Below are 19,709 nucleotides of genomic sequence, written 5' to 3' on the forward strand. Positions count from 1 at the left end.
AAAAAAAAAACCAACCTGCCTGGATTCTGGAGTTAGGCCCGGTTGATTTTTTTTTGGATTTCACCTTGGTGAATGCTTTCACCAAAGGTACAAGACACTCATGGCTTCACCCTCTGAAATGAGACTTGGCAGCTGTTCAACACCACAGAGCATCGTTACATAACAAGGCATTTTGAGAAGCAAAAAAGAAAACCACATTGAAATGAGGCTTTGGTGAGTGGGCTGGTGGTTGGGCAGAGCGCACTTTTACCAACATAGAAAACAGTCAATGGCAAAGCCACGTGAATGACTGTCGTTATGTAAATGCTCGGGATTTTTCCTATGGTAAAGCTCTGAACTGGACAGACTTACCTATCACAGGCAGCGACCGCCCAAGTGAGCGTTTGTGTGGGGGAGCCCTACTCCTGCCATGGAGTCTGAATTCTTTTGGGGATGTGCTCTAAAGTCAAGTATGACTGCCCCCCACCTTTTCTTTTTTATGCCACCGCACGGAAACCTTTTTTAAATATCAAGAGTAATGTCAATGGAGAGTCAAATTCTGAGACTTCTGACCTTATTAGCAACTCTAAAATATATGTAATACAACTCACTGTCTAACATAAGCTCTTCCAGCGCGTGAAAACTCAACTTTTTTTAAAACAGTCTGCCCAGGCTGATTTTAATTTTTTAGCTCCAGAGAAGGAAGCCGACTTCTACTTTTTAATGTGCCTTTTTCAAAAAAGACAAGTATCTTTAAAATAGTATGGGTACCAAGCTGTGAGTCACAACTGGTCCCATAAGTCAGCACTTTCTGGCCATACAAAATTTGCTCATTAAAGCCATATGTTAAATTAAAATTGAGAAATTACTGGAAGACACACCAAAAAAAAAAAAAAAAATCAGACTGCTTGTTTATGCAAAGGTTGACCAGATTTACCCCTTGCTTTTTAACCAATATTGACAGAAAGCATGTACAATGAACCTGACTTTTAGCACTAAAATGGCATCCTTAACAGGTCAGCCTGTCCCTGCCTAACAGACCAGAAGGTACGTCTTTGGAGATGTATTTTACAATCTCAGCCATTTGTAAAGACTGTGCATAGTTTTCTGCTTGAGAACCTAAATAGCTATTTCTGTGACCAAACATGCACATAACTTTATATTTACAAAAGGATGTATTTCGGGTCATTTTCCTGATAAAAGTCCTGTGAGAACAGGCTGTGTATCAAGCAGGAAGACACCGAGGCCTAGTAACCTGCATGGACTATTTAGGTTCACAAATGGAGGATGTGGTTGAGACTGGACATACACACTGAATGGTCTCAATTTCTTTTTTTTTTGCCCTTTTTTTCGGGGGTGGGGGTAATTAGGTTTATTTATTTTTAATGGAGGTACTAGTGACTGATCCCAGGACCTCGTGCACACTAAGCATGCACTCTACCACTGAGCTATATCCTCCCCCACAATTTCATTTTAAATCAAAGATACTGGTTGAAAGGTCAGGTCCCTAATCATATGTTTAAAGAAGGAGAAGAAAATGCTATTTGGCTTACCTTGAAATATTAGCAATCTTTACACAGTTCATCCATTTTGGAATGCATCCTTTATCCCCAAATAATTTGAAGTTCATAAAAACCTATTTTTCACTACAGAAAAAGCAGAACATATTGGGGGCTGGGTATTTAGCATTCGAGTAAAAAAAAAAAATGCTAGTGTTAAAAATCAGAATGAATTGCGAATTTGGAATGAAATTTCTTACTCCAGAGCCCGGTGCATTCTATCTGCTGAATAAATGGTGAATAAATTAATAAATCAATGGAAGATCAGGGTTTTCAGCTTTATCATCTTTTGAAAATAGACACCCTCTAACATCAAAACTAAAGCCATTCTGTCTAGACTAACAACATTCACGTCTCCAGAACTTCATCATAAAGTTGTGTAACTACTGGGAAGTTCCTACAGAAATGCTAGTGCATCTGCCCATTAAGTGTAACCATTCACTGTCCTTATGCACAGCTTCACACTGGATGTTCTCTGAATGAGGCTGCAAAGGACTGAACTTCAAGGCCTTATATCATGCTATAAATACAGGTGAGGGCTACACACAGCTTGAATCAACACACACACATATCATCTTGATGGAAAATGATTCAAGTACAGTTGGTAAAACACAGTCACAATAATTAAAACCTACACACACATGGTGAAAGAAAATACTCAAAAAATGAAGAGAAGCTGCTAGTGTCAGCAGCCTAACAGTCCCAGGGTAGCCATCCTCCTTTCATCATGGTCAATTCATTAGCAGAGGAGAAAAGACAGAAACTATGGGAAATGCACACCATCTGCTCAATCCAGATGCAACAGCACATGCCTTATAGCCAAAGCTTTTTACCAGAAACGAAAGGAGGTAAGATCTAATCCTCTCACGAAATATTCAACAAAGGTAGTTAGACATATTTGCATCAAAAGTAAGAATGCCAAAATCATTATTAAATGAGACCTTTTAAAATCAGTCAAGACTTTTACACTGAGTATACACTGTTCAAACAGAATGCTAAATCAGCACTAGAGAAAATGGGGTTGGATTCTATCACCTTTATTCAGCTATTCCTTAAAAAAAAAATGCTTACAACATCTTCATTCCTTAAACAGCAGGAACATTTTAGTCCGGTCATCCTAGTTTTAAAAAGACATACTTTAATACTGTATATTTCAAGAACTGTGCATTCCCTTTCTTGTAAGAAAAGGTTAAAAACAAATATTCTTACCTTGAAATTGTGAACCTTTTCATATTTTGGAATTTGCTCGTTTTCTTTCAGAGTTGCTCTTCTAACAAGTGATGTCAACTGCGAATAAGCAAAGAGTTTCAGAGGTTGCCAGATTGTCACAGACGACTTTTGAGAACCCAGTTTCATTCCCAAGGCTGCTATCAATAAATCTTGCTGACGGCCCTCTTGTTTTGATTTGTGAACTGTAGCTTTATTAGTTTTCCTACCCGACCAAGACTCTTTGGATGGCATTTTGGAATTCACAGGAAATAAAGAAAATCTATATTGATCTATGTCTGTCGATGAACTCTATTCAGCTAACAAATGAGCATTCTGCCAGCCAGCACAGAACCCTACCCTACAGAGAGCTGCAGAGAAACATCACGGAGAGGTGGAGGAGGATGATGAAGCACTTCTTAAAAAGAGGTCGACTAGCCAGAAAAATTCTTCTTTCTTCCTTTTTTTTTTTTAAAGGGCTCTATATTTAAGCTTCTGAAAACTTAAGAGTCTGAACAAAAATAAAGAGTCGATGCTAACATACAAAACATTCAGCATTTCTCTCTCCCTTTTTAAGAGCCATGCAATTTTGACAAATGATACACCTCTAAAAGCCTTCTTCTCTATTCAGTATATTAATGTCCATTCTGAATGCAAGATGCCTACATACTGCCTGCAGTCAGTTTCCAGCAACAGACACCCTGTGAAGCCCCTGGCAGAGGGTGGGGGTGGGGAGGGATCTGACAAGGAAGGCTGGATTAGACTGGTCACCGTAAGGAAGGAGCTAACCAATGAAAATCAAGCAACAGTATTTAAGTACTGTATTCCTCAACTCACTCTGTCTCTGTTTCTCCCTCCTCTCCTGTAAAATTTTCTTGCTGGCTCAAGGCAAAAAAAAAAAAAAAAAAAAAAAAAAAAAATCAGTGGGAAGACAATGAGCGCTGAATGAGTCATGCATCATAACCAAATGGAGTTTTTTTTAACCTGTTAAAAGCAAAGAAAAATTAACATACAGCACTAGGTTTTAAAAAGAACGCACCACTGCCAGGTAAATTATGAAAGGCTGATCTATAATCTTCCTTTGTGCGCGTGAGCTGAGGTCAGTTAACTAAAACCCAATGTTATTAAAGACGAGCAAAAGCTGATGAGTATTCTGATGAAGAAAAGGAGTTTAACTAGATACCACACTATTTCCCTGTACAACAAGGAGCACGCAACAAGGAGACTGCTAACACCCTGGAGCAGTCATTTCCGTCTGCCTACCACGAGCAGTTCTGTTGTGGATCTATGCTGGAATAGGTCAACCATTATGTGAATTCTTAAACTCAACACACTTTATTCAAAAAGCTCCAGGCTAGGTCATGGTGCATGCCGGCTGGGAATGAGTCCTCAAGTACACAGGTCCCAGATGTAGTGTAACTGTGCGTCGGGACCCTTGGCTGTTTGCGGGTGTAGCTGGATGCTGGGTAAAAGGCTCAAGTCTAGCTCCATTTAAAAGCAGTAACTCTACAGTACTTTTTTTTTTTTTAAACTAAGGTGTTATAGGCTTAAGTTTTCTCATATTGGTTCCCTAAATTCCTCCCATCTGTTTCCTCACGTTATGTAATTAAGTTTAACCCATTATGATTCTAAGGTTACACTGTATTTAAAGAATCTAAAACTCTATATTTAAACAAATTCAGTCCATTTACTTAGGTAACTGCAAAGAATGTATTTCAGATTTCATAACCTACAGGGGGTTTGAGCCCAATGCAGATTCTAGTTTAATCAGGGCATGAAGTAGTCCTTAAACCATGGTAGATATCGATAATATGGAATGATTGATTTTTTAAACATCTTCAAATTTTTTTAATTGTGTCTAGTCCTATCTTTTAAAATGGTTATTCTTTTGAAAACATTTCTAAGTAAAAGGCAAAAGTTAATATTTACATCTACAGATGTTTTATTTACACAAATTTATATCCTTTTACGATTAATACAAGACAAATTTTTTTGTTGTTCCAAGAAGAAATGCAATGGAAAGAATTTTCCTTGCCTAACCTAAATTGCTGTTCAATCTAGACCTAGTTTGTCATGTGATGACTGAAAATATAAAACCAGCCAACTCTCCAGTCATGTACAACCTAAAGTTCATCTGATTCTCAGAGGGCCTAGAAAAAAACAGACTTCAAAGGCAAATTTAACAGTATTTTTTTTCTACACAATATTTAACACTGAATATTTAGGTTACTAAGTTAAAGAAAACCATCACCCATGTGACCCAAGTAACTTTTTTTTTTTTCCTGAGCATTTCCGATCAAGGCCCTTTATTACAGATCATCCCCAGTCCTTCAGCTGTAGTAACTAAAATTCAGCCAAAGTATAAAAATATTCACGGTAGAGTTATCCAGAAACTCATTGCTGGGTAAAAGTAAACATTTTGTCACTGAAAGGCAAGGTCTACTGCAGACTCTGTGGAGTCCTACTGTCCTTCCTGAATAATTTTTCTACCTATGCAAGAAATATGGGGTTAACTACAACTTGGGCAACTACTTAGGGCAGTAAGGAGACAGAAAACAACAGTTCAGGATGAAAAAGTTCTTAGCTCCCCTCAAGTGGCTGGGGTTTGGTCACTCTTACACCTTTAATAACTGCATTTCTGCATGAATTCTGAGGAGTTCTCAAGTCAGAACTGCTAACTCTCAAATTCAGAACCAATGGCAAAGTTCTAATGTTCCAGACAAATGTATACCCCTCTTCCTTATACTTTTCTGGCCACATCTATCTACTTAGACAGTTACAGAATCTATTCCTTATGACTGTCACTGACTGACTATTTAGGTACTTATGGTCTGAAGTGCCCAGCTAAGCACTTTATGTATAGAACCCCACTGAATCCACAGAAAAACACCTATGAGGTCTGTATTAACCTCATTTTATAGCTGGAAGAACTGAGGCCTATAGAAGTCAACATTCCAAAAAACGTACAGCCGGCAGGTTAGGTGGTAAGTAGTGGCTGGGCTCTTAAACACTATGCCATATCCACTCTAGTGAGAAAATGAGAGGAAACCGTGAAGGCTGAGGGTAGTTGCTTTTTGTCTCTGATTCTATTCATGGTTTCTCTGGTTATTTTCTCCTTTCAATTTCAAGGAGTAATAATAGATGGTTAGACATAGTAAGCAATGAGTAACAATGGATGGTAAGAAAAATTAAACGTAACTCAGATATTTAGATCTCAAGTTCAGCACGCAGTACCTGCAGACCTCAGGCTCCATTCAAACGCCACCTTCTTCATGATGCCTTTGATGATTGGCACCAATTAGAGGTGATCTCACCCACCTATGAACCTCAGAGTTCTTCACTTGTTCATTAATTGTGAGATGTATCATGTTGTACCTCACATTACAGTTACCTGTCTCACTGTCGATACAGAACTGGGTCTTCTACATCTTAGTATAGATCCTGAATCTAGAACAGAACCTTGCACAAATACAGGTTCAATAAATATTTGGTTAAAAAAATAAAATCAAACGAAGGCAACGATTTTCACTGGGGGGACAGTGTGTTATAATAAAAATGAGATTTGAAATCAGAGACACTGACGTTTGAACCCTGACCCTGGGAGATTTGCTTGTTGCCTTGGTTATAACCTCATTTACATACTATGGATAATAGTAAGTACCTTATAGGTTACCGGGCAGTTTAGAAGGATGATACGTAAAAGAGGAAAGAACTACAGACAGCACTCAATAAATGATAGTATTACAGGGGTGCTGTGCCAAATACCAGCTGCAGGGAATGCTGTGTAGGATACAATACAGGTTCCCATCCAAGGAGTTAGCTGATTCATCTGCTTTTGGTTTATACCATATGGACATGCCTGGAAACTCTGGCCCTCCCCTTTATACTATGGTCTCTACCAAATTCCCCAAATTCTAGCTCTCATTCTGTATTTTAAAAGGCATATAATGACATGCATGTTAGCTGAGGGAGCAGGGTAGGCATGGGGTGGAAAGGTAAGAAGATTATCAGTATTTGTTAAGAAGCGAGAAACAAGGTGTGATGCTTCATATCGCTGTCCTGTTTCTTGGTTGTATGTCCAGGGAGATGTTGTATAATTGACATTTTATGGATGAAGAAATGCTCACAGAGTGACTTGCTCAAGGTCCCAGTTAGGAAGTGGAAATTCTGTGATCTGAATCCCTGTCTTTTGTACCCAAAGCCTGGCAGTGCTTTCTGCTACTTTATAATGAGAGTAGGAGACAGACCCAAGGCGTAAGGGATACTGGGTCTATAAAACAGAAGAAAATGGCTTCACTGGGTGGGGGTCTGAACTGGCAGGGCACGAGTCCCACAAGGTCATCCTTACTGGAAACACCAGCAGTACTTAGCTTTTTATTCTCATTGGGAATCTGGCTTGTCTTAAGACCTGACTCTGGCCATCTTTGATACCGATACCATTTTGGCAATGTCCACATGCATGAAGGTGACTGGCCTGGAAAAAGAGTTGGGGGATGAGCAGATTCCACAACCCTCTGTTTTCTGCCTGTGTCCACTCCACCTGCAGTACAGAGAAGTGGACGTGAAAACAGCAGTGGAGGGGGAGGGCATTGTGTCAGGAGTAAGGAACAGAAGGGGGAAGTAAGTGACCTGGGAAAGGAACGCATTTACTGTTCAAATAATTTCCACCACTGACCCTGCTACCCTGTTGTTTGTCTAGTAATAAAACTGTGTGCTGAGCTAGCGTCTCATCTTCACCAAGCGTAATACAACAGGATCACGGGCTCTGGAGCCAGACAGAAGTGCTGACTTCACCCCATCATCTACTGGCTGTGGCATGTCCTTGATCAAGCTACTAATTTATTTCAGTCTTTGTTTCCTTATGTGTAAAATGGATTACAAATACTTACACTATAGAAGTGTTAAGAATTAAATGAGATAATATGTGAGAAGCATTTTTCCATTATTCCTGGCAAAGAAAGTAACAAATAGAAGTTTCCCCTTCTTTCCTTGTATTCAAGAACTCATATTTCCAAGACTGGGGTTCGTATAATGTGTCACAGTGATACACATTAAGGGCCTAAGGCCACTGTCCAAAGCAATGTGAGCTTCAGGTCGAATCTGGTGGTTTAAGGACACATCATAAGCATCACCGTTCCATAATTTTCACCTTACCCTGTCCTGGCAATCTGAAACCCTGGGCTCAGACTCTGAGTACGTCCCTGTCCTCTCCTCCTTCCTGCCACAAACCCTGCTTACAGGGAAGGGTCTTATCAGTACACTGACACTAAGGTGCAATTGACCGATTTCACTTCCTTTTCCGTGAATATGTGGTGTTTAGTATGGGACCAAGACTAAAGCCAAAAGAATGAATCTCCAAATACTGAATGTCAGGACTCATTAATAGTAAGAGTGTTCTCGAGGAAACTGGCAGGACCTCACGCAAACAGCCTCCACCACTGAAGGTCATGATGGTGCCACAGACTCATGAGCACAACGCTCTAGTTAACTAAGCTAAATCAACATTCTACCCAAAAAGCACCACAAAGGAATGTTATAGCTGGCATGGCCCAGAGGCTTGGGGAGATGAAGAGTAACTGGACTGACTATTGGGTGATTTGAGTCACTGGTTCAGGTTTAGCAACATCCTGCAATCTCTATAAAATGTTGGAATAAACAACACAGCTTTTCCACTGTCAAGATTTATAGATCCAAGCAAGTTCAGCTCACTCTAGACACACAGATTATTCATACCTTTGTCCCCTAAATTATCATTTGTAACCTAGTTTCTCTCCATTAGAGCCAAGAATAGAATATATTCAAGGTACTTAACAATATGTCAGCTTCCACTTATTTACTGACAACTACACGGCACTATCCTAGTAAATGCTTTACCATGTATGAGATAGTTTAGTTGTTAAAACAATAAGGTTCTTTTTTTCTAGATAGGCTTTTAAAAAGTCATCGTTTATTCCTTTAAAAATGCTCGAGACTTTAAAACATCTGCAGCCTAAAGATATCCAGGTTTCAGGTGCTGACTGTTGGTCTCTCCATTGCCAAAGCCTAAACTTCAAATTTCTCTACCTCTGTTTTATAGATAAAGAAACAGAAGCTCAGAGACTCAGCACCTTGGCCAAGGTCACCTAACTAGTATGTGGTGAGAACAGGAGTTGAACCCGGGTCTACGTGACTTCAAATTCTGTGTCTTTCTTCTAGACTCTCCTGCTCCTCATATTACCTAAACTTAACATGCAACCCTGAAAGGCTACCATTTGTAAACATTTCTGGATCATTTATATTCTCATAGCCCTCAGATCACTAGTCAAGTCAGTACTGCTTATATTTGAATTTATAGCATCTACCACATTCATCACTTCCTCAAAATTTTCAAATGCATTTTAAGTCAAACACTAGAGACTCCTAGACAGAACTCTATAAATTCCTTAAGTTATGTTGGGATAAATAACTTTTTATGTTGCACAGGGAACTCTCATATCCGGCCAGGGCTCTAAAGTTTTATATTCCTGACATCAGTCACATCATAATTCCTAACTCGGTCTTCATTACGTAGCTCCTCTAGCATGAACAGAACATCCCCCTGAAAAGGTAACAATAAGGTGCACCAGTGCATTCTTTTCAGTGTATAATAAATTTAAATTACAGTATCCTAACACTCATACTACCAAACTCTGTGCACTCTAACATGCTCTCTGACAGACTTGCATGCAATAACTGTAAGACATTTGAAAACACAGGGCAAACAAAAAACCCCACAGCTCTGCCTTCCTTATTCTTTCGAGAAACAACAGAAACGATCAACTTCTCCAGAGACAGTTTGAGGGAGCATTTTGCACCCCGGGCCCAGAGAGGAGGGGTGGAGTGGCACACAGCCTGGTTTCCAAGCCTGGTTCTGACGGGTACCAGCCAAGTCACTGAATTTTTTTCTAAGTCCCAGCTGGACTAAGCGAACACCATGGTCTTCTCTGTATTTTTAAAAGAAATTCAAAAGGAAAAAAGGAAGGGCATACACATTCAGCACACAGGGATGTAAAGACGTTAGCGTGCCCAAGTGGGAAAGGCCAGCTATGAGCCCCCTCAAGGTGGCTCTGGCTAATTTACTGCAGGCTTTTGTGTGGTACTGTTTCGTAGGCTCAGAAACTTAATCTGTCAGCAAGGAGATCACATCTATTTCTCCAGGGGAGACTGACATTATAATACCAAGCTCATGAAGGTGATAGGTAAAAGCAGAACGATGGCTATCTGGCAAATACTAAGATTTGAGATATAATTATAAGGTGAGCGTCCAACATGTTCTCTTTTGGGTAACATACCTACACTGGAAACAAAAAATAATTAGGAACTGATGAGAATGGAATCAGATGAGTGGAGTGAGCGAGAGGAGCTGAATATATAATGCAGAGTTAGGACATTTGATGAATCCTCCACAATCAGGGTGGCCTTGCCATAAGACTAGAACACTCAATGCCCATTCAGGGAGGGGCACCTTCATTTTAAGTCAGGTTGAGATGGACAGAAACAGCTCTACCTCTATGAGTCTCCTTTTCCCAGGAGGGAATAAATTCTTTATGATGATTTTGCATATCTCTGCTCAAATATCTTAGGTGGTGATCTTAAAGTTAATCCACAGGACACAGTCTTATTTTTTAATTTACAAATTCTTAGCAGATACTAGACTGTAGCCCTGATGTATGGATAACAATTTATATAATAAATGCTTTGGGAAGATTAAATAAATGGAAAATGTTTTCCTGTCCTGAATCATGTAACAAGTTAGTACATACATGTAATTATATATAAAATTACATAATCAGAGTGAAATATTCTAGCGTAATTGGTTGTATGGTGATGATCATAACAACATTCTTTCTTGGTTCTTCCTAATGAAAAGCTGAAACTGGCCTCCATAGGAATGTCTCAATTTTCGCCCCTAAATGAACCTGAGGGGCTACTTAGGGGAATGTGCCATTAACATTTTGGTTTTTGTTTTACCCCAATTGTTGACACCTATTACTTGCACGACTTAAGGAAACACTTTTACTCTTTCGTAACAATAGAGATGAAATTAGAGTAGCACTAACACTTGATCAACAATTGAAGACTTTAAATTCAGTGCAAAACTCTGGGATCATAGATGTTTCCACTCAGAGAGCCTTCAGTTGCAATATACATACGGAAAGTACAACTAAAAAGCAAACTCCGATTGACATTAGGAGTATTTCTAGCTTGTAAACTGCCATAAGAGGTTATTTCAAGTTACTGAAGTCAAGTGAACATTTCACAATCACCCATTTAACAGAAGCAAGCCAGTGGATCAGAATAAAAACTGGGCACTATATTTTCAGTTTTCTCATTCCTCTAGTGACTTCAATTGATTAGGTTAAGATGAAGTCTATGTGATTTGGTTATTTTAGAAAGGACCTGTTACCAAGTTTCTTAAAACTTAAGTTATAAAAGCTTATTTGCTACATGTGTAGTTTGACTAGAACTTTCCAATTGTAATTTACTTTAATATTCATTTTAAGCATCAGTATAGATAAATGTGGGCTTATGGTCTGAAGTATACTTGTGAAGTTCAAACATACTTTTGAAAACCTATTTTTAATATTTGAAAATGTCAGCAGTGGCCTGAAGGTAACAGATTTAACTTCCATAAACACTTTCCCTGAGAAAATGGTAGAGCATGTGAATAATTCACAGATGTGTTAATTTTTCACCTTACTGCCAGATATTAATTTTTTTCTTTGTAATGACATTACCACACAGCATGTTTTACATTAAGAAAATGATGTTGAAAAAGTAAACATAGCTTGCATTGGGGCCTTCCTCTAAAATAAACTTTTAGATCATGTCCACAGTATTTCATCTTAAGAAATTCCTGTCAGTTCAAAGGATCTTAATGAAATTAAGAGAGAACAACCCCTAATGTGAATGCCTCTATTTCATATAAGAGATAATTAAATTCTTTCATACACACACACACACACACACACACACACATTCCTATACTGTGTTCCTTGGGAAACTTGACATCTATGAATGAGTTGAGGTATGTGGACCGATCAGTACATTAGAAAATAAGACACAGAAAGTCACACTGCAATCAACTTCCTGGGAAGAGGAAGAAGAGATTAAAGGATGATTTAACATCTATCTTTCAGTGACATTTTAATGTGTTGAGAAGGAGCCACTGTGCTGTTTTCCTCCTCCACAAAGGATAGGTTAATGGGAGATAATTTAAGGAGCAACTGAAGATCGTAGGTTGATAAGGTCAAATGTTATTTAACGCTATCTGGCCAGCTTAAGCTACAGCTTTACTACTTTTCCCACCAAAATGTCCTCAACAGCAGCCAACAGAGAACAGGGATGTGCAGGGATCCAGGGGTGGTCCAAGCTCCCCCAAATACACCCATATAGAAATGTGTGATATGAAAATGCTTTCCATCAATGACTACTGAGTCAAACTGATGCTCTGGGAAGCAGTGTCACAGTTTTCTTTAGGTCTAGCATGTCCCTGCCTAGCAGCAGCACACGCATCATCCAGTTTCAGGAGAGCAGGTCTGGGTAACTTAAGGAGTCTTACAAAACCCCCTCCAGCAGCAGGCCTGATTCCATCACCGAGGTGCACGGCAAGGAGTAATCTGTGAAGTAAATGGCTCAATAATCCTGTTCTAGTCTTATTTTCCAGTGACTTTAATTACTGAATTATTCTGCCTGTTTAGTTTTAAAAAAAATCCAGGCCTAACTCTTACACTGCCTCCAAATCAGGAGCACTTATTTACACAGCATTTTAGATTCTAAAAAGTGTTTTATCACATGTACCATCTCATCAGATCCTCACATTCCTGTCTTTCATTACGGCAGTGCAGCAATGTTAAGGTATTTGATCAGGGGCAGAAATGGGTAAGCAAAAGAGCAACTATGGGAACCCAGACTTTCGGACTTCACACCCTATCCTCTGCCCACTCTCCTGTGCGTCCCTGGGACCTGGAGATAAGGTCACTCTACACGTGAGGAGAACGACCCAGGAGTACAAAGACCCAGAACCAGCGCAAGCAGACACATTCACAGCTGAAAATGACCATCTCCAATTCAGCTCTAAGCCCAGCAAGTAGTTTACAACATAGAGAGAAGTAAGGTCAGCCCTGGTGATTAATTTCTGGCATTTTAAAAGCCCTTTTCATTAGTTTGAATGGTAGTGGGTAAAGTGACATGATGCTTAGTTACATGCAGATCCTTTGTCAAATGTATGCCAGGGCTTCAAGGAAAGTTACTGAGCAGGATGCCTGTTTCTGCTTTTGCACTGGCTTTTCCTGTTTTTTAAATAAAAACAAATCAATAAAACTACCTTTCAAACCAATGAATTGAGAGGGGTCTCTGAGCAGCTAATTAAGCTGTCTTTAGAAATAGGTAATTAAGCTTTCCATTAAAATTCACCAAACAGACATACATAATTTACAAGGTGGAAAGCCATTACAATCTCATAGGCAAACAATTAACTAAGGCTTATATTTATAACAGAGATTCTAGAATGGCCAATGCAATGAGTAATTAAGTAATTAAGATGCATTTTACTTTTAAAAGAATTTGGGGGTCTGAACATGTGGCCTGAAAAAGTGTAAATACTTCACATAGCCCACAAATTCATTAGGAGAAAATACAGAAATGGTTAATGTACGTATGTACAACACAGACTCTCTTAAATAATTTTCATTCAACAAATATTTTATTGAGTATCTACTATGTCCCAGGCATTAGTGAATCTGGCAAATACCAGAGAACAGGGTCCTATGCTGTTTTCAAAAGGACCAAATATTAAATGAATGGATATATATTTAACGAATTAATAATTGGGTTAAGTATTGTGTGGGTAATGGATTTTTAATCCCATTTTAATCCTAACAATCACATTTTCTAACAAAGGTTGAATTAATTCATGAAATTTGTCTATGCCCGCCTTCCAAGCCACTTCCTGCTTTCCTGGTCCTTCTGAGACTCTAACAGGCGACTTCTATACTCTCCATCCCAGCTCTCTCTTGCTCCCTCCTTCCAAGGTGGATGTGTCTTCCAAAGCCTATCTAGTGTCCTAACCACAGGGAACTTTCCTGAACACCTTATAGTTTTTTTATCGGAAATAATGCAGAGAGAGAGCTGCTGTTGATAAACTCTCCTCCTCTACCTGCCTAATCACCCTTTTCATAAAGAGTTTAAATAATTAAAAGAATTTTTTTAAAAACTAAAGTTCAGTGTTATTTATAGTTCAGTGGTTAAGAGTCTGGCTCCTCTGTAAAAGAATCTCAGCTCCACTTACCAGTTACAGGATCTTAGGAGAAGTCTCAGTTTCTTCATCTGTAAAATTGGAATGAGGACAGTAGCTACCTCACAGGGGTGAGATAAGGAATGGAATGTATGTACAGCACGTGCCTTCAGTACCCAGCATGCAAAGAGCTCTCAAAGCTCTCAAAGACTAGGTGGTGGTGGTGATGTTGACACTGCTGACATCATTGGTATCTGTCCTACCACCTAACACAATGCCTGGAACAAAGCAGGTTTTAATGCTGAGGGAACCAGCACACAAAGTTCATGGCACATTTGTGAGCCTTGCTAAATTCATCAGACTCAGAGATAAATGCCTGTCTGAATGGTCCCAGCTTCCTGCCCTTATGATATAGTCAGAATAGATTTAATACAAAAAAAATGGCCATTTCTTAAAATACCTTGCAGCGCTTGGTTTTTAAAAACGTAACGGCTGGCCAGAGGTACAAGGAAGAAGAGCATTTTAAATACTGTTTCCTCATTTGACAGGCAAGATGTATGCAAATATGAACTGAAAACATGATAAAGAGAAAATATGTGACAACACAGGTATCTTAGCAACATAGCTGACTAAAGGATGAGACTGACTGAGAACATTTGTTGTGCTAAGAGAACAGGTGCCACCTGAAATACAAAGGATGCTTGGGATTCATGAACTGCAGTTTTCAATTCTAAGGACTGTTGAATCACGGTTTAAATTAATATGCAGGACCAAAACAACTATTATTGGAGGAATAGTGCAAAGTGCCATGAAAATTTATGGATGAATGAAAACCCTCTGTACTGATGAGTTTAAGAAAATGTTAGAAGGAAAAGGGGATTTGGTAGTATTTACCATTAGTAAACCTAGTTTAAAGTTTGATTATTTTACTTCCTATGAACTCAAGCCTATGACTTGCTGAAAATTCCAAGATGAAACTATTTTCAAATGTGTGAATTAATAAGGAAGACATTAAAATAAGAAGTATGATGTTAAAAAAAATAACTTGCCTAAAATATCTCCTCCTGCAGGATCAGCTGTAGATTTTTTTTAAGTGGATGCTCTGGTAAAAGTTTTCACTGTTAGAAATATTAAACCATGTCATCAGTTGAATAATGCTTCTGTTGTTTTCATTTTTAAAAGAACCCGGTCTTTGAGATACCAAGTACAGAATTTAATGCATTATTTTATACCAATGGTACAGCTTTTAATGAATAACAGTATATTAAATTAGTTACTGTGGGTTACATATTTAGACAGTTTCTTCCTAACTCTGTCCCCTCTGTTGTTTCTGCTCTAGATTACATTTGAAAACTCTCCAAAAGACAGGGTTAGCCTCCTATCAAATGACGTAAGAGATACCTGGGTTCCTTCTAGAGTTGATTTTCTTGAGGAAAAGTATTGTTTGACTTGCAAGCTGAGCTCGCCGCTATTCCCGTGGAATACCATTTTTTACTTAGAAGAACAACTAACATAAATCCTGGTTATTCAGACTCGGCATTTTCTTAAAAATGAACACAATGAGCCTGCCACCTCAAGAAAGACAACTGACAGTCAGTGATAAAATTCAAACTTTCAAATGAAAGTAAGAATTTTGGAAATTTTGTGTCTGCCATCCTGAACCTAACAGCTCCTGCTACATACATGAGTTTTCTGATATGATCAATGATGATGTTAACAAATGTGATTTTTTTTTGTATCATATAAAGAAATGTGTCAATATTTGAAAGACCTAGGTAACTCAAGTGAACCAGTATTTCCCAAATGACCAAAGCATGATGTTACAGAATCATGGAGCTGAAAGATCCACTCAGAATTCAAGACAGACTGATGGATTTTAGTGTAACAGAATAAGAAATGCTTATATATAAGGTTTCAGATTCCACATTGCAAGTAATTTTTAAGAAACTATCACTCATCTAGTTTTGCTGTGATGTCAAAGATATTTTATCCAAACGACCTGAAAAGGCTGTAAGCCACTCCTCTTTACCAAACGCATATTTGTATGAGGTCAGGTTTTCTTCACGTAACGCAACCAAAATAACACATCACTCCAGACTGAATGTAGAAGCATTTACGAGAATCCAGTTTCTTAATATTAAGACATACATTAAAGAGATTTACAGAAATGTAAAAATACTACTCTTCTAATTAAATTTTCATAAAATATGGTTATCTTAATAATAATGCTATTATGTTAACATGTAATGGGTTTGTTATTGTTTTTAAACTGAATTAATAGGTATCTTCTAAAATCTGTTTTAATTTCCAAGGGAGTAAATAGATAAAACCCACACAAATAAAAGCTCTTTGAGGTCTTCAGCAATTTTTTTTTCTTCAACAATTTTTAAAGTATAAAGGGGAGTTAGAAGTCCAAAAAGTTTGAGAATCAATGATCTAATCCACTAGTTGCTTTACTATGCAACAAGATCTCACACATACCACACACACATACATAGAAAGACAAATATATTATTGATAGATGTCTGGGCCCCATATTGATTTTACTGAATTAAAATTTCTGCAGGCATCTCTACTGTATATGAAGCTTCACTGGTGAGACACTGATCTGATTTGGCACTTAATAAGAAAAAACTATTCATGACAGCATATTTTAGAACTTCAGAAAATAAAAAAGTCTGTATTACATTAAAGCTATTTCAAATTTTTTCTTCATTTTATTTCTCAAAAGTACTATTTTAGTAATATCTTTAATTTTTTACTTTTATAGTTCTGAAACAAATCTTTATTCATTGTTATTGGTTTCCCTGCTTCTGAGATACCATGAAAAATGATAAACTCAAATTGTGTTAAAAAGCTGAGAGAGTTTTTTGTTTGTTTGCTTCATTTTTCTTTTTGCTTCTAAATTATAATCAACTCTCTACAGTAAGTTTTACATGTAGTCTCTAGAGTACTGATTTGAAAGACACTTCAACTGCTTTCAAAATCTTGTTTATTTAGGAGGTGACTGTCAACTCAGAGGTCTTTTGTCAGTTTCAAAGACCTAAGTGAGTTTTAACTTTGACAATGCAATGCTAATGAGCACTTTGAAGGCTGAAAAGATGAAAACCCAAAGTGTTAATCAGATTTTAAGTCAACTATTGAAAATGTAAATGTGTTGACTTACCTTAAATATAATGTGACATGCTTTATTATAAATCTTAGTTACCAATATCTCATTAATACACAGATAAATTATGTTAATCATTTAATGTGGTTCAGTTATAAAAGCTTTAAAGAAATTTATCCAAATCTCATTCTATTAAGTATACTGAGATTAAAAACGCTGAATTACTGACAACTCTGCACGTTTATGTATAATTTTCACCATCACATAAGTATAAATCCTTTCTAATTTATTTGTGTTGTTCGTATGAAAAGAATAAGACTATCTGTATTTGTACACGTCTGTGGTACCTGATAAAGAAGGGAGAGCAGCATTTGACACAAACAACTGTTAGAGAACTAAGCTACACTATGGGGAAGGATGGTTTGTTTCATTTTTTTATATTTAAATTTTAAACACAGGTTTTCTTATTCTGTAAATTAGAATCTTTTTATTCTTTTAACATTTAATAAGAGTTTATTTTAAAAACTGAGCAGAAGAGTTGCAGTGGCATGCCTCAATGGGTGAAGGCCCATCTGAACTATGCTTCAACCCCCAATGAACAGGCTCCAGGATTGTTCAACTTCTCCCTTTTGAGTAACCCAGTTACTCAAAATACAGGGATCCACTCAGTCTAAACACTAACACAGCCCAATGTTCAGTCTCTATGATGACACCAAGGGCCTCTGGTGGAAGGGTCTAATTGTCCTATGTGATTAGAAACAAAGGGTGTACTATTAAAACACACTCAAAGAATCCCTTGATAACTCACCATAAACCTATCAGCCCCAAAGATACACAGGTTATCATCATACCCACCCTCAAAAGGATTGCTATAAAGACTAAAGGGGATAATCTGGTGAAGTACTTAGCAGACTTTCTCATGTAAAGAGGCTCAATAAATGTTAGTTACTTCTGTTATTATTCTTAGTTTTACAACTTTTAGAGATCTATACTGGGGAGCAAGAAGAGACCTTCAATTTCCTGAAGCCAGAAAAAATTACGCAACTGGTTCAAAGACTAGTCAGAAGTGGAGTCAAGCCTATGCTTAAATCTGCATGTTTTCACTCTGTTTTACCTCTTAAAGTTCTCAGAGTACAGAATCTTAAGTCTGAGAAACCTCGAGGGTTAACAAAGCAAACTGTGGTAGTGAATCATGACATCTGGAGGGAACTGAATGTCATCTATGAAGCTGGGCCCATCATTTCACAGCTGAGGCCCAAGCAGGCTGATGACATGCTTAAAATGACATCACTAATTAAAGCCATAAGATGAAGATCCCAATCTCCTGTTTCAAGGAGACACCCAATTTAAAAAATTGTTTTGGGGGTGTGTGGGGGAATGACTGAGTAAATAGGAGATAATATGTGATGGTCAAAGCTCCTTTGGAAGTGCTTCTATTTGAGAGTAAAGATGAATCTTTGTGGAGAACCAATCTCAAAAAATAAGGAATTAAGAGAGAAAAGGAACAGCATAAGGAGAGCATCTGAATTAGATGCTGCGCACTACACCAAAGCTATGACCAACACTAGCCTACGGGGCTACAGAGTTTCTTTCTTTCGAGCTCACACCAGATGAAATGTTAAAGATCCACTACTATGTAAGTATTCTATCCTAGAGAGAAAAAAATTAATTCAGCTTAAAAGTTTAGAATATTTTTGTATGAAACCCAAGTGAAAAATTAAAACCACTTGTTTAAAATCCAGTATCACTATGAATTTCTAAAAAATGAAAAAAAATCAGCCCCTTTGCAATAACTATGAACACTGCTTCCAAAAAAGTATCTGTCATATTCATTAATTAAGCAATGGCTTTGGTGGTGGTGGGGGGGCTTTATCTAAAAGGAAACAACAAAATTCACTATTCACATAGAAATAAATGGTGATTAGAAAGTTATGCTCACAAGGAAGCAAAATATTTCTGGTTTAAATAATAGTTCCAGCTAAGTCCCCCTGTGCACGCTGCAGATGGAACTTACGGAAATCCTTTCCTCTCGAAAAGTTTTAATTTAGAACTGGGGAACTGTAAATGGTACACGAGCTTGGCTATGATCATATAAGGAAGCAAATTCACAACTTTCTACATTGAACTAATTCAGAAATATTTCTCTCATGTAAAAGTTTGGTACATTTTAAAGATACAGACTATTCCAAGAAAAACAATTGTATATGTTTTTAACTTAAAGTTAATTATCTTGTTAACTTAAATTTCTGGTTAGTTATCCTCATTCCTAAAAGAATACTGATTTTCAGTGCATTAAATATCCTGGAAACAAATCTTTAATTTGAAGGAAGAAAGCTATTTTGCAAGAATGAACAAAATTTTGAATTTAAAAAGTCTATTAAAATGACTCCAGCATATCCTAATCTGAACTAAGCAAAACATTTTTACTTAATGTTCTTTAAAAAAGATTACTTAAGGAAGATTTATGATAAAAACAGACAGCTTATAGGGAAAAGCACTGGCTGCCAATTATTTAAGAAAAAGATTTCCTAGCAAAAAGAGTTTCTATATACTCCTGTTTCTTCATCATTTAAGTTGATGAGGATAATCCTTAAGTTTCTTT

The 19,709-nt window shown here is 37.5% G+C and overlaps 1 protein-coding gene across 4 annotated transcripts in view; it reads right to left on the reverse strand.

Moving 5' to 3' along the window:
- Positions 1 to 19,709, reverse strand: part of CHN1 (chimerin 1) — a 193,039-nt gene that overhangs the window by 39,118 nt on the left and 134,212 nt on the right. For all 4 annotated transcript variants that reach the window (XM_032479723.1, XM_032479724.1, XM_032479725.1 and 1 more), the window contains one exon: positions 2,748 to 2,825. In XM_032479723.1, the coding sequence (XP_032335614.1) occupies positions 2,748 to 2,825 (78 nt within the window). The remainder of the gene's footprint in view (positions 1 to 2,747; positions 2,826 to 19,709) is intronic.

Source organism: Camelus ferus, chromosome 5 (assembly GCF_009834535.1).
Source record: "Camelus ferus isolate YT-003-E chromosome 5, BCGSAC_Cfer_1.0, whole genome shotgun sequence".
NCBI lineage: Eukaryota > Metazoa > Chordata > Mammalia > Artiodactyla > Camelidae > Camelus > Camelus ferus.